The sequence below is a fragment of the Hipposideros armiger genome, unplaced genomic scaffold, assembly GCF_001890085.2.
Source record: "Hipposideros armiger isolate ML-2016 unplaced genomic scaffold, ASM189008v1 scaffold_97, whole genome shotgun sequence".
NCBI lineage: Eukaryota > Metazoa > Chordata > Mammalia > Chiroptera > Hipposideridae > Hipposideros > Hipposideros armiger.
The window spans coordinates 610362-632461 of record NW_017731447.1 but is presented as its reverse complement, the minus strand read 5'-3'; the positions used below and the strand labels follow the sequence as shown (position 1 = coordinate 632461).

At 52.5% G+C, this 22100-nt stretch overlaps 1 protein-coding gene across 1 annotated transcript in view; it reads right to left on the bottom strand.

Moving 5' to 3' along the window:
- Positions 1–724: 724 nt before the first annotated feature.
- PLXNA4 (plexin A4) overlaps positions 725–22100 on the bottom strand; it is a 378640-nt gene continuing 357264 nt past the window's right edge. The window contains exons 27-33 of the mRNA XM_019646084.1: positions 18713–18816; positions 18026–18125; positions 16657–16847; positions 15607–15776; positions 11575–11787; positions 1200–1350; positions 725–748 (exon numbers count right to left, since the gene is read on the bottom strand). Coding sequence (XP_019501629.1) covers positions 725–748; positions 1200–1350; positions 11575–11787; positions 15607–15776; positions 16657–16847; positions 18026–18125; positions 18713–18816 — 953 coding nt within the window. The remainder of the gene's footprint in view (positions 749–1199; positions 1351–11574; positions 11788–15606; positions 15777–16656; positions 16848–18025; positions 18126–18712; positions 18817–22100) is intronic.

The window sequence follows — 22100 nt, the reverse complement described above, 5'->3', positions numbered from 1 at the left end:
TCTCTGCCTCTGTGACTCATTCACTGACCTCACTCCCTGAGCACCCCACTATTACGGCTTGTGGGATTTGCCGAGTGTGTCCTCCTTCACCATGAGAGCCACAGGCAAGGATCAAGTCTAACCTATCCCGAGTGCCCAATGCACTGATGATAGATACGATAAACGTTTGACCCAGGATTTAATGAATAAGTTAATGAAATGTCTGTACGTCACCTCCAGTATTGCTCCCAGGGTGAACTGTCACAGCTTTTTATTTCGAATAGATGGTTTCCTTAGGAGGCATATTTAAATATTTAAAATTCTTAACCTTTTTNCTCCCAGACCTTTGGATGTCCTGGCCCAACCCATGTGTTTTTAACTGGGGAGACCACGATAGAGTTGCCAACTTCTTAGCTGGTCGAGAGCCACCAGTTACTGGCACCAGGTTTCCATGATAATGGGACATTTTAACACCAACAGTAGGTGAGTGTCCTTATAGACTAAGAGACTGTCCTTTCCAAGATGAGCCAGTTGCACTCGTCACCTGGCATACTCTACATTGTCCTTCTGTCACGCAGCCACGGACAGGTGAACACTGTGCCCTGGGCCAGCACTGGCCCACAGATTGGCATTGGTGTCCTTCCCCTAAGGTGCCACCACTGGCTTCTCCTTTATTTGGGGTTCCCAGCATTGCGTGGGGGCACAGGAGGGGCCTTGCTGGGGCTCCGTCCTTCACCTGGGGTTCCTATACCTTCTCTTGGTGTTGAGGCTAGGAGGAGGGAGACAAGGCAGGCGGAGAGACAGCAGTGAGGCCGCTGCCCAGACACAGGGAGCCTGGATCTGAACCCACTTGGTCTAAGCCTGCATGACCAAGAAAACTCCCACCAGCACCTGTGCACTGGCCAGAAAGAATGCAGTGACCCCAGGTGAGGTTTTCCAACTGGGAACACAGCAAGTAAAAATACATTCCATTCTACTCTGTTCTGTAGTAAAAAGAGGAACTAAAAATGAAAGATACTTGATCCATATATCTGAGAAGCAGGGGATTAATGCAGAACATAGAGAATGAACCTTTCTAGTTTGCCTTTGTTTGGAGCACAGTCCCCCCCAAGTGCTGGGTGGTAGAGTTTCCCCAGCAGAGGGAGAGGTGTCAGGGGTGGTGCTCGGGCGAGAGGCGGCCTGTGCTTCCCAACAGGCCCTGGCAGCAAGGCGGGGCTCACCTCCTCAGCGTACTTGCCCACGTAGGAGAAGATCTCTGAGAGCGCACTCATGGTGTTGAACTCATTCATGTGCATCCGGGACTGCTCGGCCAGGTATGCATTCATGTCCTGGTCACTGATGGCCGGCATCTTCCCGATGTCTGAGTAATACCTGCCGAGGGACGGGGGTGGGGAAGTAAGGGGTTGGAGCCATGCACAGGGAGGAGCAGAGACAGAGCCATTCCTAGCACTGCATCTGGGCCACCAGAGGCCTGTGTGTGAGCCCTTGGGGACTATGGTGGGTGCTCCCCCATCTAGGCTTCTGGGTCGGGCCCAGAGAGAGCCCTTTGCAGCTCTGGATGCAGGAGGCACAGAGGGAAGGGGTGTGGAGAGTGGCCCAGACATTGTCAGAGGGTGGGCAGGGGTGGGACCAGGAGTAAGGAGGAGCCATCTCTTGCAATGGCGCTGCTCCCAGCTAACTGCAGGAGTGGCCCAGTGGGTCGCTCATGTCCCTTGAACACCCCCCTCCCATAGACGTAAGAGGCCCCCCCCAGAGGACCTGAAGGCTCTTCTAAGTAGTTGTTCTGCCTTCCTTGATGTCCGGCCCTTCCTGGGGTTCACCAGGAGGAGCTGGGGGCTGCTTGGGGAGTGAGGCTGGTGGAAGGCAATCAGTCACTGTCACTTGCAGCGGTGCACTGCTGTCAACTGGTTAATTAGATGCCAGCACTTACATTTTTAATTTCTGCAATTTGACATTTTATGCAGCAAACCCCAACTCCCCTGCCAGAGGGGAGCTGTGTACTTTCTAATGAGGAACCGAAGGCAGCCACGCCCCACTCTCTCCCAGGGCACTTTCTGGGTGTGAGCTACATAAAAGGGACCAGGGACCTGCAAAGGAAGGGAGACCTTGGGACAGTGGGAAAGCACACCCAGGGGTCCCGGCAGGACCCCACCCAGCTTCACCCACAAGGAATACCTGCAGCTTCAATGCCAGGGAAAGCAAACCTGGGAACCCAGAATAGAGGATGGTGCGGGGACAGTCGCCAGGCCAGGGACTAGGGTGAGGCAAGTGAGGCATCTGGGGCACAAAGTGTTAGGAGAGGCACTCACTCTCACCTGGGTAAGTGCAGGTGACCATGACAGGCCCTGGGAGTTCCCAGAACTCATGGGTTGATCAGGTGAGTGTAGGGGGCATGCCCAGAGGCTCCCGTACAGTCTCACCCTGGTCCCTTGTCCCCGGCCCTGTGTCCCTCCCAGATCACACCCTTCACTGCGCAGATCATGAATCCATCAGTCCCATGCCTGGTCCCCCACCACCAGCTGTCCCCATGGGTGACCAGGAGTTGGGTGAGAGGCTAGCAGAGGTGGCACTCCTGTGCAACTCCAGCCATCACNTGCTTCTCCTTGTCTCCCAGAGTGGTGGACAGCTTGACACCAGGGCTGCCAGGAGACATTCTTGTTTGTGGTGGGAGACTGGACCAGTCGGCATTGAAGGTCCTTTCAAGATTCCAGGTTTCCATGACTCTCATTAGAACATCTCTCCCTAGAGCCCCTGCTCACCTAGGACCCATGCATGAGCATACCTCTGCCTGGTTGACTAAAATGACGTTTCTGTAGATGGAAGGACAGATGGAGAGACGGATCCAGGGCCGAGGTCAATGGTTATGTCCCTCCTCCCATTTCTGGCCATGTCCTTCAGCTTGACTCTTGGGGCCTCCCAGACATGACGCGCCGGGGGCTGAGTTTGGCTGGCAATTTGGTCCGTCTCTGTGCTTGAGTTCATTTCTTTCAATGATGACTGCTGAAAAGATGGGGAGGAGAGTGACTAAAGAGACAGCCGAGATGTTGATGAAATAATTCCCTAGGCGGTCTGGACAGTTCAGTGACAAGGTTATCGATCTGCATAGCAATGGTACCAGGTTCCACCAAGGGAAGAGAGGTGAGGCTGTGTGCCCCAGCTTTGTCTAGTGTTCTCAGGAAGGATGGTGGTGACAGAGCCATGGAGACAGCTGGAGGTAGGATCTCCTGGATGCCTGGACACACTCTGGGTTTTAGGTTGACCTTTGATGAGCGATGACCAAGGAGGATGAAGGTGTTTTCTCCAGACAGCACTCAGGATCTGGCGATGGGTTACACCTGTGACTGTGGTCGTAATTCATTTGCGCTTGGGGGTGAGTGGACAAACAACAAATTACACTTCCAGGGTAGATGAACTTCTTTCTTCTTCTCCCATTCCATTTCACATTTCTGCCCCTCTGAGCCAGATGGGAAGGTGAGGGGTGTCTCCGTGGTAGACTGCAACGGCTCTTCCTCCTCCTGTCTGGCTTTCCACAGGCAAAGGAGGAGACTGGGCAGGCATGTCCCTGGGAGCACTTGGAAGATGGAAGGGGACAAGGAGACCGCTGGCTGCCAACCCCACAAGTGAGAGGCAGTTTGCAGAGCACCTCCCCACTCCTCACCTCTGCCCCCAATTCCTGCTGCGTGCGGGAGGTGTGGCCTTTCTTCTCACAGTTGCCAAGGGACCATACCACTGATTGACCCCTTAGAGACAGAAACGTGGAAGGGAGAGCCAGGTGACACCTTCCCAGCAAATATAATACTGAGCGCACTGCCTCTTCTCCAGGCCAAGGTTTGGACCCATGTCGGGGCTCGCAAGAAGCAGAAGGTGAAGTAGCAGCATAGAAACGTCCTCTGTCCATGGCTCCTCATCCACATGTGGGCCCTGTGGCTAATGCACGGGGTCAGCTGGGAAACAGCCCCTTCTGGAATCTTATGGTCAGGTCCCTTGCTGTGGGCCTGGCCGTCCTGGGCTAGCTGAGGGTTGGTGGCTTGGTTCAATGGTGTTGGCAGAGAGACTGAAAGAGAAGGGGTCCAGGAAGCAGGGAGAGACAGAAAGAGGCAGAGAGAGAGAGAGAGAGAGAGAGAGAGAGAGAGAGAGAGAGAGNGGGGTGTCTCGGGCCTTCTGCCCGCAGAGCACCGCCCTACACCTTCCCTCCCTCGTTGGCGTTCTGGGCCGGAAACACTTGTTCTTAATTAGTAATAATGAACTCTAACCTTCACTTGGTTAACTCTTTGATTTGGCATCCTGTGAAGCCAAAGGAAGTATCCCCTTCGTCCTGAGAAAGGAGACAGATGGGAAATGGGGCTTTCCTGTGAGGGTTCTGGAAACATCAGCAGGACTTGCCTCTGAACCAGAGGGGAGGTCATTCGACAAATCATTGCTGTGGGTTCCACGGGGCCCTGGCTGGACCACTCAGGGAGGTGGGAGGGGCCCAGCGCAGTCCCAGAGGGCTGGCCTGGGGGCGCTGAGCTGCCCACAGAGGGGCTCGGCGGCTCTGGTTCTTTAGTGGACATATGGCATTGGGGCAGAGGATACACGTGCAGGAGGCGGGCAAGGGGGACAAGCGGTGGTACACTCAGAAGCCAGACATGCAAGGGGGACATGAGCACAAGGACCTTGGCACGGGGAAGGGTGGGGGGCTCTGGGATAGCACACGGACGTTAACCCCAGGTTGGGAGGTCAGAGCTGGGCCTGAGCAGACAAGGTCAGAGACAGCTGCCGGCACCCCCCACTTCTGCCTGGGCACCGTTCTGGACAGTCTGGGTCAAACTTTGGGATTTATTTTAAATGACTTCTCTCGCTAAAGCATCTTGGGCCTCACTCACTGGTGCCCAGGCTCGTAAGAGGGAGGCTACAGGGGCCGCCTGTGGGTGTGCATGTCATGCTGGGTGGGGGGTGTAAACGTACCTTGGCCTGTGAGACACTCAGGTGGCCCCCAAATTTAAAACCGCATGGGAAGAAGGCAAGACAAAATATTTTCCTGAGGAAGTAACTGACACAATAGCCAACCTCACTTAACGGCACTATTTGTAGTTATCTTCAAATGTCAGGGTCTCTCCTTACGAGGAAGGACAGAGAGGGGCAAAGCCCATACCTGGGCAGACTTGTGTGTCCCCCCCTCCCCCCACCGGAGACATGACCAGCCTGCAGCTATCTTTCTCAGCTTCTAGTTACCCATTCTTTTATGTTTAGGACCTCACAAGGCTCCCCCACTCACTTCACACCCCTAAGCCTTCAGCCCATCCCCCTCCAATTTAAAAGCCCCACCTCACCCAGGTCTGTTATTTTGACTGCATCGTCTTTTGGTACCATTGTGACCTTGGTGGTTTCCTGGGGCGGAGGGTGCAGGAGTGGGAGTTCAGGGGGTGGCCTTTTTACCCCGTCTCTCTGCCTAGGACTCCAGGAGTCAGATAAAGATTCCACCTTAAACAGAATTTTGACCCTGCCAATGACCTGTGCCAGAGCGGAAAGCCTCGAGAGCACCACCCGCCTTCCACAGGACTGAGTCTGCCCAACGCCCTTCTCTGGCCGCAGCTGCCCCCTCATGCCGCCTGGACAGCTCTCTGGCCTGCCAAGAGGAGATCGGGGACTCCAAGGGGAGTTTTGGATAGGAGATCGGGGGAAGAAAAATCGTAGCTTTTGGACAATGCTGCCTTGTCTTCACTTTGAAACATATCACACGTGCGCCAAGAATCCATATGAAAGCAATGGAAAAACGAACAAACAACCAAAGGAAAGAATTTTGATGGGCAAAATGGGTTGTGGCTCTCTGCTATTTCTCCATCCCCAAGCAGGCCACGGAGATTGCAGGCACACAAAGCACCAGCAACAGCCCATCCCCCCAATTACAGGAAAATCTGCCCAAACGCCTCCCTCAGGAGGACTGAGGAGAGCGAGGAAATTTGTCTGTCCTCCCCTCCTCTTTCTTCCTGACATTTATGTTTCTCTGAGGTGTTCGAAGTTTCTCTTATAACAAAAACATGGAAAAAAAAAAAAGTCCTGTACCGACAAAGGAACAATAACAATAATAATAATCCAGTAAAAAATAAAAGCTTCAGCAGAATCATGATCACAGTCTTTTTTTTCTGCTTGTTCATTTTTTGTTTTCTCTATCTGTGCAAAACGTAAAAAATAAAACACACGCACTCAGACACACGCGGACACACACACACGCAGCTTCCATTCAGCAAATCTGTGTTAAATATGTTTGTGTCTCTCTCCTCCCCAACCTTTCACATGTGCAAAAATATTTTANATATCTGCCCACGGGCAGCTGGTTGAATGACTAGCAGAGGGCACAGCTTTCCTGGACCCAGGCCGGGGCCAATGCTGCCCCATCTGCATTTGCTGTCCCTTTCCCCACACCCCGCCCACCATCTTGAGGCCAGTATGGCCTATAGACAGAAGTGTGTGACAGGCAGAAATGCTGTCTTCTTCCCTGCTCCCTACCTCCACTGCCACCCATTTCATTCCCTCTTTCTCCTTCTCCTAGAGGCACCACTGGGTTTAAGATCTCTACCCCCTGTCAACATGGGGGAGGAAGGGACTGATAAAACCATTTACACTAAGGTGCAGCTTTACAAGAAGACTTAAAGCAGAGATGGCCACTTGTGTCCTCTCCAGAGCCAGCTCTACCAGGGGAGCAGGGCATGCCTGAAGGCTGTGTTGAGAGGGACTCCCAAGACTGGTCGGGCTGTATGAAAAAAAAGTGACATCTGCTGATAGCACTGGCTGGTCCCACATTTGCGCTCCCTATCTTGAAGCATCATCACTTCCAGAGATGTCTGTAAGTGAAGTCAAAGTCTTAAGCAAAAGGATGTGTCTCTGGTGGTTGAGCTTAGACGTCTCACAGGTGGAGAGAGACAGTGCCACATCGCTACATCTTGGTGGCCACCACCGCCAACTATGGACAGCCTTCTCCCCCACCCCACTTCCAGCCAGTCACATAAAGAAAGACCCCAAATCCCAAACTGCAATTTTATTATTTTTTAATAAACTTTATTCTATATTACAAATAAGTTTTTTTTTGTTCTGAACTGCAAAATAGGAATGCCTTATATTTACATACACAGGTATACAATTAATTATAACAAAGGTACAGAAGCTTGCCTTTACCAAGTTACAACTGGGCTCCAATTTAAATAGCATCGGTTTCCTTTTTAAAAACTTTTTTTAAAATCCTTTTTTTTCCCCTTTAAATCTTCCTAGGATACTCTTCTTTAAAAATCAAAACCAGAAGACCCTCTTCCTCTAATAGACTTTACCCACCTATCTTTGAGGCTCGGTATAACACTGTTGTCTAAAGATATGTTTTGCTTTGTTCTAACAAAGGGTCAGTGTTCAAGGTGGGAGCTTTATGGAAACAGAAGGGGAGTGGGGCTGAAGCAAGAGTGACCTGCCCTACCTCCTTCAGTGGCCTTTCTCTGAAACTCGAAGGCCCCTGCTTGTTCTGTAAACCACCCATCTATCCTTTCCTGTTCCTCCTCTTCCCTCTAGTATTGGAGACTTACGTAACTCTGGGTCACCTGACCAGGCCAGACTCCTCTCCCGCCAGGCCTCAGCTCACTGAGCCATTGTTTGTTGTGGTACCCTGGAGTTGCTGGTTGCTATGGTAACTTGGCAGGACCCTGCTGGAAGAGATAGACTGGTCCCTCCAAGCTAAAGTGAAGAGGAGATGGCTGGTCTCTACAAGGGAGGAGGGCAGCTGCATCCAATCCTTCCTTCCCGTCTCACGGCCTGGGTTCTCGTTAATGGTCAGATCAGCCAACACATGACTAAGCCAGGACCTCAGGCCCCCAGGCCCAGGCAGGGAGTGATGGAGGGGAGGGCCGCCCACTCTAAAACACAAAGTCATTGGCTTCCAAATGGAAACAAGATTCTCTGAGGTAAACTAGCTTTTCTTTTCAAAGAACAGAAGGTTTGATGAGCCAACAAGCTGACGGGAACATCAGGGAAGGGAGGAGGAACACACGAGGACACGTACCCCATCTTGGTCATGTGCCGGAATTGCACTCACTGGTCCTGTTTGGTGAAGTGGTCTCGGTTTCCTAGTGTCCGTTGCATTGCTCTTTAACTGTACCCTCTGTTTTGAATTCTACCCTGTAAGGGAGCCCTTCCAAAATGTGCTTGAGTTGTAAGATCAAAGAGACTAACAACAGAAGCTCTAATTATAGATCAAGAAACCCACGGAAGATGAGCTATGTGGACCTATCTCTTTGCAAGAGCGTTTGTATTCTCTGGGGAGGGATCTCAGGTCCTTTCATGACAATCCCTAACAGGGTCTCCTTGCACTTTGGGGGAAGCTAATGAGAACTGGGTATAAATTCAGCAACATCAGGGGCGGCCCGGGGCCAAGGCTGGACGAAGTGAAAGGGGGTGGCATGGTGGGAATGTGGGGCTCACCAACCCAGGACACCCGACCCCTGGCCCACCTCACTATCTCCGCCAATACAAACAGGAAATTCTCTTCATTTATTCGGGGTTTCGTTTTGTTTAGCTTTGCTTTGGGGTAGTCATGAGTCTACTCCAGGAATTTAATTGGGACTCTAATAAAGTATGTATTACTTTTACAACCAAAAAAGTCCTATGTATTATATAATCTTGGATACTCTCCCTAGTAAAAAAAATTTTTTTTACTGGGGAGCAAAGGTTTCTAGTTAAAAAAAAAACAAACCAGGAAAAAAAAAANCTAGTCCTCTCCCCAGTGGGCCAATTGTGACTCCACTGCACTCACTCCTATGTGGAAAGCCTATGACTGCAAGTCAGCGAGACTAATGGTGCCATGGGGACAACCTTGAAGCTCTTCCAATATAAAACGAGAGGAAAGCACCACCCAACATGAACATTTGACTGCTATTGGTAATGAAATAGAAATTACAACTGATCATGACACAACGGTTTGTGGTGACAACGCTGTGGCACTGTTGAGTTCTGCTCTGTAAGATGAGTGTAGCAGTTGATTGCTTACTGGGGAACCAACAGATTCTCCTCCCACAAGCAAAAGCCCTAATAGTTGAAGGGACGTAGCGAAAACTGGGAGCCTGCAGTGGGCCACCAACCGCTAGCGGTATTTGGAGGCAGGAATGGGATGGAGGGATGGGTGGGAGAGTAGATCAGCAGTCAAGTGACAGGAAGGGTAGGTGAAGAGCTTCTAGAAGATACAAACCAGCAGAGGTGCAACAGAATCGTGTAGGCTGCTCAACCAATATCGGTAAGAGGCCCCCTGAATCCGTATGCTTTCCAACCCCTTTTATAGAGAGGACCAGCCAGGGTAATCCCTGTTCTTAGCTGTGGTGGGAGTGGGGGGACCCCCCAGATGTGTGCAGGGCGCACTCTACCACAGTGAGTCGCTGAGCCTGAGCCCTGTGCAGGCTGATGTGTGCTCACAGCAGCTGGGCAGCGAATTCAGAGGTGGGCAAGCCCTGGCCACCGAGGTGGGCATTCTAACATCATTCTTCTGACCTACAGGCTGCCAGGGCCCTGAGGTGGCAGAGCAGACTTGCTGTAGATCCTGAGTGAGTTCTACATCTCCGGGCTCCTTTTCCCCTTCACGGAACCAGACAAGCTCAGAGGCCAGTCTTCTGGGGAGTGAGTGACATTGATCCATTCATCACCAAGTAAGAAGCCCTCTGGGCTTGCTCTCCAGACCTGTCCATGCGGTTTCCCTATCCCTCCGTCTTTGTACCCTCATCCCAGAGTGAGAGGAGAAGGGATTTGGGACCTCAAGCAAGAGAAAGATGACTTTCCTGAGAGTACCATTGGTTGCTAAGAAACTGGTGGGATAAGAAATGGAAACCATCAAACCGCTCCTAAAAATAACCAAATGGACTGCGGTTACTCGTGACCTATAGCAGCTGCATGGCACCAATCTCATTTAGTACCAAGTTAAAGGGAGCCCATTAGCCGGGTGCATGCATTATTCTGATCTCCGACTGACCGGCCATGTTCCGGGGGGTGTCCTCTATGCAGATGCTTCATAAATGTTCCCAGCCCTTCACATCCCTGCTCCCTTCTGCCCTGCCTGAGGTCCTATCACAGGGATATTGCATCCACGTGGGGATAACCAAGAGCCCAGCTGCTGCCTCTTTGTCTCTTTGCCTAAGAGCCGACTGACCACAGAGGAGGGCCTGCTCCTCACAGCTCTACTGTCAGAAAAAGAAGCCACTGTTTATATGGGAGGGGGGGAAGGGTAACGGTCCCTCTTGGTGACTCAGACACAATCAGATGCAAGGACAAAAAAGTTAGCTCACTCTCTCTGACAGCCACGGCTGCGTGCCCATCACATGCATTAGCAGGAAGGGGCGGGGAGGTTATCAAAGAACAGAGTGGAGAGGGAAAAGAAAAGTCATCCCTTTTAGGAGAACCGTGTTACTGAGGGCGCCAGGGCCACACCCCTTCTTAGTTATTCCCTCTGCACAAGAGAATGCAATTTCCAAGAATAAAGATGGAGACTGTCTCTTTGCCATGAACGAAACAATACTGTTCATGTTGTCTTCAGGTGCCAAGTCAGGAACAATTTCTGGTCTCTTTTACTCTTCAAAACATCACCAAATCTGAGCTTCCACCCAGGTTTCCTATTTCTAAGTTACTTGGGAAAAAAGAGAAAGGAACTCTAGAACCAGGACTGCCATGCAGAGTTGTGCAGGTTGTTCACTGCACAATGGTGCTTGTGAGAGGGTGAGCTGGGGCTGACAACCAGCCCCTCCACAAACCATGCATCCTGGCTGGGGCCACATTCTCTGGTAGAAAGGGGCACCTTCCCTACTTCAGAGACACCATATGGGTTGACAGAGGCCCTAAAAGTATCGTAAATAGTTGAAAAGCAATTTGGGAGTCAGCTGAGTTTGAGGGATCTACTATCTTGGCCACTTAAAGTCATCTCGGGTTGATTACTTAAGCCATTCTATGTGTATATTTCTTCACAGAGTGAGGTTCTAAATCCTGTCCTCTTATATTCCAGGGCTCCCTTCGTGAATAAATAAATAAAGCATCGTCAGGTTGTTTAGCTCAGGTGCCTGGCATATGGAGCTGCTGCGACCCAGACAAACCACAAATGTTCTTGACCAGAAGTTAGCTTCGCACCAAGACAGCCCAGTGCCACAGCGTACAGGTGGCCCTCTAGTCTGAGGTGCACTTCAGGACACTGTGATTAGATCAGGGGCATTGTGGGTGAGAATGCACTGCAAGGCCCAGGGCATCAACAGCTCACCGTGTGAGAGTCAAGAGACTGTGGCGGTGAGAAGCTGTTCAGAGTGACAATGACATCCCCACAGGAGGCTGGGCGAACTGCCAGATTGTATTTCCTTCCTGAGCCTAGAAAGAATTTCAGCTACCGAGATCTCGGCCGCCCATGGAGGGGCACAGAGCCCAGGGGCAACTTCTAGCCAAGTTCCCCACTTCTTGCTTCGGCTGACAATACAGGGCTCCAGGAAGTGTGGGTCTTGGATTAGGCATTGCAAGCCCCAGCCCATCTTGGGGGGTGGGAGGGACCCCTAGTCAAGGGAAATTGCCGGCGGCTGCAAGGGGCCTGCCTTGACGCCCAGACCCAGCACTCACCGTTCCACCCAGTTCTTGTAGCTGGGAATGTCCTTGGCATAGAGCAGCTTGTTGGACGGGGAGTCCTTGCCCAGCCGGTGCTCCGACGTGGAGCAGGAGTCCATGAAGGTCTGGGCCACCACGGAGAGGCAGGCGTCCGTGATGCTGTTCTTATGGATGTCAAACACGAACTGGGGGTTCTTGATCATGTTGACCCAAAACCTCAGTGGCAGGCTGTGACGAGGAAAGAGGCAGAGGGTCAGGGGAGATGGGGTTGGGGGGAGACTGTAGCTTGGCTCAGAGAGACCTCAGGAGAAAGAGACAAGGCTGGGGACCAACTCAGGGCTTCCTCTATGCCACCAATTTACTTCCAGGAAAATATGGCTCAACAAGGCTGACCAGTCTGTCCAGAGATACAACGCAGATGGGCACTGGCGGCTCCCAGTCTTCTTTGGGGTCAGAGGCAGCCATGATGGGTGCCGTAAAGTGGCATTTCCGACTGTCAACTCCATTATTTGCCCTCTGGGCCAGATACAAGGCACATCCAATTGGCCAAACTTTAAAGAAAGGCCTGGAATCCAGACTTTGTATCTCACTTTCTGCCATCCACTGGAGGACTTAGGAGAAGTCAACGCCTTCCTTCCTGCCTGGTAACATCAGCTTATTCCTACATGGCGAAGACAGTGGGACTAGCTGATTCCTCATCTCCAAGCTGACACGCTGAGAAACCCACCTTCACAGCCCTCCCCTGCCCCACGGTGATCCCCCCTTCCCCTCCCTCTGTCATCCAGTTGGCACCTATGGCATGCCAGGAGCTGTGCCAGCCACTGGGGAACAGTGTGACTGAGACACACCCCTGCCCCCAAGAAGCCTGCATTCTGGGGGGTTCATGGGGAAGCCAGACATGCAATCAAGGATGTGCTCTGAGAATGATCAGTGCCAACACAGAAGGACATTCGGGACCCAATGTGGGGCACAGGGAGGTGTCATCAAGTCTATCCAGATGAAAGTGTCCAGGAGGTCTTCACAGAGGGGGAGGTATTTGATAGTCTGAGTTTGAAAGAGGCACGGGTGTCTCTGAACTGGATGAAGACCGGAGGGAGGTGCTAATGGTAGGGGACTCAGCTAAACAAAGATAAAGAGAACGTCCACTCTGGTTGTGTATGTGTAAGTCGCTTAGTTGCTACAAAGGGTCCTGGGGCACGAGGAGAAACCTGCCCACCTGCCCTCTGCGCTGTCCTCTGCTGGCTCTCTCCATCCAGCCTGTTGAGATGCAGGTGAGGAAGCAGCATGGTATCAAGCGAGGAATGGCTAATTCCCTCTCTCGGCCCCCACCGCCTCACTTCCTGCCACTTCTCCTGATGTTTTATTGTTATTTTGGTTGCTGTTCTCACTGTTGATAATAGTTCATAATGTTCGTATGTGTTTGGCTCGCCTCTTAGAACTTAAACTCTTGGAATTACATTATTTCAAACAGCGAGAACAATATTTCTGTATGTGTTGTATCTCCCAGCAGTCAGTACGTACCTACAACAGTGCTATAAATACAGTCGGACCTCATATTCGAGAATGCCAATCAATCAACAAGTACATATTAAGTTCCTACAAAGTGGGCAGTGCAGGACCGGGGCAGGCAGCGGTGAGGTCTGACAGTGGTAAGTGGTGCTTGTGTCACCCTGGGAAATCCAGGTAGGAAATAAAGGGATGTCATGGAGCATGATGACACAGGAGTGAAAGTCGGGGATGTGGCATCGGCCCCAGGGAGACCGACAGCTGGGCTCAGAGCTCTGGATGAAGGACTCCTGGCGGCCCAGCTAGTACAGTCCCCTGTCCACATCTTCCTGTTTGCAGAAGTCCTACCCGCAGGAGGGACCCTAGGAGTCCCTATGAGCTGCGTGGTTGTTCCTCTCCTACGCGCCCTTTCCTTAAGCCAGTGGTGCTGACAGGCAAATCAAACAGGGGAGCCAGGGTACCACACCAAGTCTCCTGCCTAATGAAATATTAGTACGTTATTAACATTATTGGTGGCACGAATCTCTGGTTGATTGCAGTCACTCAGGCTAGGGAAATGCAGAGGAAGCTGGTGGGGAGAGGGTGGGTTACAACTCTGGCCAGGAACAAAGACACACCCTCTTTGCAATCAGGGACAAGGAACTTGAAGTCAGTATGCAAACCTCCTAATTCCTGGACTAACTGCTTCTTGCCCAGGTAGCAATGGTGAAGGTCAGGGGAGTGCCCTTCGGTGAAGGTCCCTGAGCCGGGCACAGCTGTCTGCTGACCAGCTTTCCTTCCTGGGGACTGGAGTTCTTTGTGAACTGAGCTTCTGAGTTCCAAGGGGAGCATGTGCCCTCAGCCCCAGGACTTTATGGCACCCTTCGAGGTGGCCTCACCCCAGCAGGAGGTAGGGGCTGGAAGCACATGGCTTAGAAAGTATTCCAGGTGACCTACCTTGAATGCACTACAAGGGCACTAGGGATGTTTTAGAAATACCAGCTCTCCCCAATAGGGACCATCAGAGGAGTTCCGGGCAGAGCATGTCTTGTATTCTGAAGACTGCTGCCATTCAAATGGGGTGGTAAGGAGGAAGACTCGCTGGCAGAGAGAAGCAAATTTGGTAGGCTGGGGACATGCCTCTTGGAATGACTGTGCCTAAGATGACTACAAACAATCTTACCCAGAGGCAGGCACTGGGAGAGAACAAACCTGGCAGGCCTCTCAGAGGAGGGGACAGCCTTCCCCCAGTGTGGCTGCCCTGCACGAGCAATCTAGACTCCACGAGTCTTATTTCAGAAAGGCTGGGAGATCCTTGATGGAAGATCTTCTCTCCCCAAGAACTAATGTGGGAGTAAACCCCGCTCTGCTGTTCTAGGGTCCAAAGCTCTGTTCCTGCCTGATTTTTCATTTTCAATAGAGACAGCACTGTCTCTCAAGTGGAGACCAAAAGCCAGAACATGCTCCATTAAATAAAATTTTAGTACCACAGGCTGACACCTGCCTTCCTCTGTGTCTTGGGTTTGGGGTTCTGGGCTGGTTGTCAGGGTGCCTGGCTGGGCCCTAGCACCACGCCACTCCTCTCAGTGGGCAGCTGCTGGCCAACAGGCTTGGGCTGCCTGGGAAGAATGTTCGGAGGAAGGACAACCTGGAACAGGAACAACCTAAAAGCTACAGGTAGGCAATTCTGGAACCAATGGGGCAATTCAAGCCAGCTGGGCCTGAGGTAGAACCCTCCCGTAGAGGCCATCTTGGCCATGCACCTGCATTAATATTTATCGAGTCTCAGCTTTGCGCAAGGTTCTATTCCAAGTGCTGAATACTGATGTCTGACCTTGCAGCCTCAACCTGAAGCACAAATGACTCACAGACCAACGGAAAGGATGATGTAAGGTAAAGGAGAGAGGGGCCATCGTGAAGACACCTATCGTGCCAATTAGGACTTAGAGAATCCTGTTGTCACAAAGCCAGACAAAGTGGTTCTGGGACTGTCTCTTCCGCAAAGGGAGTTTGGAAAAGGAGTTAGATTAATGGGAAGGGAGACCATCGCTTCTTGACCAGAACAGAAATATCCCCTGTTCACCTAGGTGGCTGCAGGGTGCGCTTCAAAATGCTGCTGAACGGTCACTGTTAGACGCCACCCTTCTAAAATCTAGTTGCAAAAACGCTTCTTGTCTCTCACCTGCATCTGTCAGCCGACTGAAGGCAGGGGCTGTGCCTGACAGTCTCTGTCCCTTCAGTGTGCAGCACAATGTCAGGCACGCGGGAGGTCCCTGGATGTGAGTGACCTGGCCGCGACGCAGGCTATTATTTTTATGGTCATTACTTGGCTACATAAATGTTTGTTAACTGGTTGATTGCTAGGAGAGAAGGATGATTTGACTAGTTGGAAGTGAGAGAGGAAACAAACACAAAAATAGGAGACAGTGGGGAGGTCCAGAGAGAGAGCCTGCGATGAAGGTGGACCACGCTCTGCCCTTCCTCTCACGGCCGCCCAAGGCCCGCCACCATGGACTTGGGCTGGCCTCCCCTGACGCGGGGCGTCCTCGGCTCTCCACTCACCAGTTGCTCTTCCAGGTGTGGCGGACATGCGGGTCGTGGATACCGTGCTTATCAGCCTGCTCATCCAGGAAATCAAACATGTACTTGATGGCCAGAGGCAGGGCAGAGCCGCGGTGTGCTGTGCTGAAGATGGTCTCGAACAGGTCGTCCACGAACTTCTGCAGCGTGCCCTGGGGAGGGGGCGGTACGCGGTCACACACAGCTCTGCACAGGAGGCTGTGGGAGGGTGTCAGGGTCTGCCTCGCAGACTGGGGGAGGGGAACACAGCATACATCTGGCCAGCATGGGTGACATGGGGTACGTGCATGTATTAAATCTCCCTACCCCCTACATCCTGTCTCTAACAGCTTTACATGTCCTCTGTGCATGGGAAATAGATACACCACTGATGACGGGGCCTAAGTAAGCCTTCCTCTGCCAACAACACGGTTTGGTTGAACACCCTTTGGCGGTGGTATTTTAGCACTTTTCACAAATGCTAATGATCAGCTCCCTGGGTCAGAGCAGACAAACACAATGCCCTGGTTTTGTTTGGGCATTCTTCGCTCTGGCTAATGAACGCTCAGTCACCCATTTGGCTCCCAGGAGTAAAAGCCTAACTGTAGGCACAGGCTGTCCCGAGAATCGGGAGGAGAAACAGTGCCTGGGAAGTCACTGATGGAGCCCCCATTTCCATGGCTTGAGACTGTCTAGGATACCCCAGAGAAGAAGGAGCCGTTCTTTCGCAAGGATGGTAGAAGAACATGAATAGATGCGGCTAGAGTCTCTATATTTGAGAAAAAGCATAGAGAAGGGATGGAAACAAAACTTCAGGTCGTATGCCCACACTGATGTATGGGAGGGGTTGGCCGGAGCTCTGGGTTCAGAAGGGTTCTGAGGTTCTGCCCTGGGAAAGAGTGCCGGGCTGATGAGCAGCGCCGGTCCAGAGTGGATCACAGAGGGGCACTAGCACAAACGATAGGTGTTTGCTAGCTCAGGTATCTCCGTGGGGTGGTGAGGTCCCTCCCTGTACCCCACATGTGCCCCACCCCTCCTTCTGAAGTCCCATACCTTCGTGGCCAGGAGTCGTGTCAGATAGATTTCAGACACCATCTTGCTCCCCCGGTCCCCCTCCTTCTGGTCGCCGTGCTCGTGGTTCTTCACCAGGTGCCACATCTTCACTCCACTCTCCAGGTCGGGTGTGATCATGGGCGTGCGAGAGCGGAGGCTGTCGGGACTGCCCGTGTAGCGGATCATGTTTTCTGCCAATGCAAGGGGCCCACACATGTGAGGCCACTCGGCCTCCCGGCTGCTGACTCACAGCACACCAGCCCAGGCCTCCTGCTGTCTGATCCATCCCGCCATTGTCTGCCACCGTCGCCTTGCCTCAGTTTAGCTCATTCCCTGAAACGGGGGTGCCTTTCCTGCCACCTCCGGGAAACCCTGGGACTACTTTACCCACTCCGGTTCCCCTCCCTCCTGTCCTGTCCTTGCATCTTGCCAGCCCTTAATTATTCACTATGTAAAAATATAAGCGTGTCCTTTCTTACACGTTTCCTTGTAAGAGTTCTCAAGTCATGTCTCAGGATGTGTTCTGTGTAGCCAATTAAGTACGAGTGTAGGAGCAGGTAGCCTGTCTCCCCTAATGACTGCGGACCAGCTGAGTAATTGCCTTGTCACCTGCTCATCTGCACCCTCCCCTCGGGCCTGGGCCAGTTCTTCCCCCTTATTTGCTGAAATGTGAGGTCAGGTGCCGTGAGTGTTGAGCAGAAAAGAAGATGAAGGTCCTACTGGGTGTGGACACCGTTCTTTGTTTCCTTCTATTTATTTTCCAGAATGATCCCAGGGACTTTGGTAGTTTTTGCAGTCCCTGGTTTGCTGGTAAGAAAACCAGGTCTCGTGGCAGTCAGGCACCTGGCCCCAAGGCACCCAGATGGTGGCTGAACAGGGTGGCACCCGGGCTTCCAGCCACAGCCAGCGCCCTTCCCCCACACCACAGAACTAGCGTCTGCACCTTCCCTCCAACGCTGCACAACAGTGTGACCTTTACACGTCGCATAGTCTCTGTGCGTCTGAGTTATAATTTGCTAATCTGCATAATAGGGGGAAATAATAATTATTGAATTCGCTGGATTGTTATGAACACGACGCGCGATAATGGGTATCACAAAGTGAAAGCATCTTCTAGCCTGTAAGATGCTCACGGAGATTTAGATGTCCGTCCCATTCCAGGGGGATCTAGGTTCTGCTCTTGCCTCAGAGTTCCCACCTGGAACCAGGCGCCTCCTCCCCAGGCCAGCTCTCCCCTCCGATGGTCAAGCCTGCCGGACTCACACCCCACTCCCCGCCCCAGGGGTTCCAGGCCTTCCGGTGGTCCTGCCATCATGACAGCAGCTGCTCAGGGCACCCTCTCCTCCCCAGGATGACCCCATGAACTCACCATATTTACTTGCCGAGGTTCTGGAGACCGTGGAGTTGTTCACTGCATTGTAGGCTGTTACCTGCTTGGACACTAAAGCCACCACAGAACCATCTGGCACCTACAAGGAAAAGGCTCATAAGGGCCTGGCCACAGAAACTCTGCCACCCCAGGAAACAAGGACAACCCCCAGTTAAGTTGGTCCTCCGGGGCTGTCAGTGCTTCCCTTTGAACTGTTTGAATACCGAATAGTATTCTGTGTTGTGGCTTGCTCTTAAAGAGACTGGCAAGAGCTTCCCGCTAGCACCCTCTTTTCCGATGCTTCCCCAGAGAGCACCCGGCCTTCAACTCCGGGGATCTTCCAAGGAAGGGCCTTCCAAGGAAGGGCCCAGACACCTACAACACACAGGTTCGCAGATGGATCTTACATGGGGAAGTCAGAGACTGTTTCTCTTGGGGACTCATGGAGGCATGGCCGTCGGCATCCTATCTCCAAGGAGGTCAAGGTTTCCCGGCTAGGGGACATCAATTTTCCCGGGGTTGCTAAGGGAACGTGAGGTGCTGGTGAAGGAGTAGATCTAGGGCTTGGTGTCTAGCGTTGGTGTGTGGGTGGGGGGACGGGCGACACCCTGTTATTCAAGTGCTGAGACTTCCGGGGAACGGGCTGCCCAGTGAGCGAGCCCTCTCTGCCCTCCACAGTCCCCTCACCTGGTAATGGGCCAGGGTGTTCAGCCTCTTCCAGTCATTCTCAATCTTGGTGGTGATGTCTTCATCCTGCAGTATCGTCCTCGCCCCGCTTCCTTGTCGCCACTCTGTGGGAAGAGCGATGGCAGCTCAGAGAGGCCATCAGGCCCCACCTGTGGGGGTCCTGAAGACCTCTGTGTGGGCACCTACACCATGCCACCTTCAAGGGGCATCCACAGACGAGTGCCAGCAGACACTCCCTGAGAAGGGGGCGCAGAAGCTCTCAGTGCCGAGGGGCCCCGAGTCCCAGTTCTGGTTCTCATCCCAACAAACTGTGTGACAGAAATGGGGATAGCATCACCTGTCCTCCCCTGTCCACCTGTTCTCTGTGAGTGGCCATATCTGCAAGAAGTAAATGCTTCGTAAATATTGGCTGAAGGCACAAGGCAGGTGGAAGCAAGAAAGGAAGTGCTAAGCAAATGCAAGATGGCACCTAAAGATGTTTGCTTGATTGTTAAGATCTTGGAGCGAATGAGACTGAGGCTGCTAGGTCCCATCACTGTGCACCCTGCTCCTGTTTTAGGGATGTGTCCTGTACCCGAAAGCCAGCAGGGGAGTCACCCTTGGCAGGGATACTAGGTGAACATGTGTGGGGAGATCAGTAAGACCTATTCTCATGCCAGGAACAGCCCCATCCTGCATAGCTGATGTGGATAACAGCATCTTAGGGGGTCTGCCCAACACCTAATTAGTTGATGCTGTAGGTATATACTTGAACCCCACGTTCTCCTCATGGGCCCAGACACCTATAACACACAGGCTTGCTGATGGATTCCACATGGGCAAAGAGGAGACTGTTTCTCATCAACCAAATCCCCAGCAGCACACATGGCACAAATTGCTTGGAGGTGGAGAAATGTACATTCCAGTCTTGAAAAGCACACGCGTGGCAACCCAGGTGCATGCCAGATACACCAGCTCTTGCACATGTGCACACACCCACCCGCACATGCACCCACCGAAAGGAAAACAGCCTTTTAACACGTTGTGGACCCGTGATGCAGATTTGCTTCTATACATTTAAATTCCCCGTCCTCAATGTGTTAAACTCAAATGCAACATGTGTTCCAGCCAGGAAGCCAGGAATCTGGTTTCCAGGCAGCCACCACGGCCTTCTATGCCTCACAGATGCTGATATTTGTGTAACGTGCAGGGCGCTAGGATTTGCAGGGCTCTTAGGGGCTGGAGCGAGTTACCAGCAGTCTTGTCTGACCTCGCCACGGATTTTTCCAATGGCCACAGAGGCGCATTTCAGATTCTCTCCCTTCATTCCCCTCTGGTCAAGGCTGAACTGTGGGTCTACAACCAGCCACGTTGGTGGCACAGAGAACACCAATTACTCCCCACCTTGTGCACTTGGCATGGCCAGTGCTACAGATGGGAAGCAGGTTCAGAGAGCGAGCCGCCTGCCCTCAGAAGGAGCAGAAATAGGCCCAACATCCAAGCTCCTGCCTCCAGTTCCCAGGCTCATCTGCTGCCTGGGTTAGAGCGTCCTGTAGCATCCAGCCATTGCAGGGATGAGAACGTAAGGATGCCAGGCATGGTCACTGGAGCGGAGGAGCCTCAATAGGCCTCCGGGGAGCTCCCATCACTTAGTGCTGTTGATGACACAGCTGGAACTGATCATGGCAGTTAGGGCCTCGGGGCAGGTAAGGGAGTGAGCCAAGGGGGACATGTCTCCCACCAGCATCTGGTCTCTAGTGTTTTGTTTGTTGTTTGTTGTGGGTTTTAAACTTTTATGTAGATGTGCAGGGATCTATGATGTATGTATTTCTGAGTCGCTGGGACGAAAGAAGAGGGATATCTCCCAGCTGGTCGGGCAGCTGATATGCAGTTCCTTAGGACTGGGGTGAAGACTAGCATGGGCCGAGGAATACGGCAGTGGCATGCTTTGTCCTAGTCACACAGTGGGTCCTACAAGACAAGGACTCTTGGGTCTTCCCTGCTTGCCTGGTGAATGGTGCCAGGACCGTTAAGTCAAAGCCTCCATGGGGTTGGGAGGAAGTCAGTACCCAGACGGCTCTGGGGCACAATGGGCAGTCAGTATTCTGCACTCCCTCCATGGGGGCTGGAGGAGAGGCAGGGGATGAGCTCTGGTCACTGAGACCACTGGCTGGGCCCACCGGAGAAGACAGTCTCCGCCACTAAAGTGGCTATGGGCTTGCCAAGGCGAGATAGGGAAGATACCAGCCACGGACCAGCTGCCCGGGCACCCCTTGCTGGTGGGCTTGTAGCACATCTCCGTCAGACCTGAACACACCACACAGCTTGATAGACTTAGCAATGACAGCTGGGGACTTTTTTCTGGAGTCTGATGCAGGACTTCCCTTGTTGCATAACTACCCTGAGTTGTGCAGTGCGCAGCCTGTGCAGTTATACTCAGCAGACTGGCTCTAGGTCATGTCCAGTCATTATGTAAGCAAACGAAAGTCCTTCTGCCTCTATGCCCCTGACTGAAAAAAGCAGGGCAGAGTATGGTCGTGGTTCCCCCCAGGCAGTCAAGGAATGATGGCTTGTCCTTGGAATACAAAAACGCTGCGGCTAGAGGCCTACCAGCAGGGCTAGCCCAGCACCTGGAACCAAATAAGAGCTGGATGTGCATTTATTAAAGGAATAATGAGTAAGTGCATGGATGAATGAATGAATGAATGCATGCATGAAGGGGAACGGTGAGTAAGCGAGTGTGTGATGGCGGCCCGTTTTCCAGCAGGCCAAGAGGACATTTGACCTGTGTTGGTGCTCCACAGTAGGCAGTGAGCTACAGTTAGAAGTGAACTGTGAGCTGCTCTGTTAGCAACCTGGCACAAAGGATGATCTGATCAAAAATACAACGAGGCATTGCCAGAAATGAAAGCGCTCTTAAATTATTGTCACTCATTCTTCTCATTTTACAACCAGAAAAATTAAAGAAATGGGTTGGGAAGACAGACCGAGAGGTCATCATCCCCAACCATGGCTCAGGTGAGTTCTCTTCCACGGGCACCACCTGGGCTCCTCCTCTGGGTGGGGCACGGGACCAGGGCATCCGGATACAAAGATAGATAACCCAAGCCACCGTGCTCCAGGTGTTCTTGGCAAGGAAGGCAGATGTGGACACAGCTCAGGGCACAGCAGCATGGCACCCGCCTCATCTGTGGTCAACCAGAGTGATGGCGGGACTGGAACCCAGAGCTGTGGCTACACTGTGATGCTGGCATGTGGGTACTGCCACTCAGCGCCACACCTGGAGCTCTAGAAATTCAAGTGTGTCACTGGTAGTTTCGCTTGGGCCACAGCACTTTCCACAAAAACAAGCTGTGCTTGGGCCGGCCGAGTGGCGCGATGGTTAAGAACTGGCTTGGGACGCCAGAGG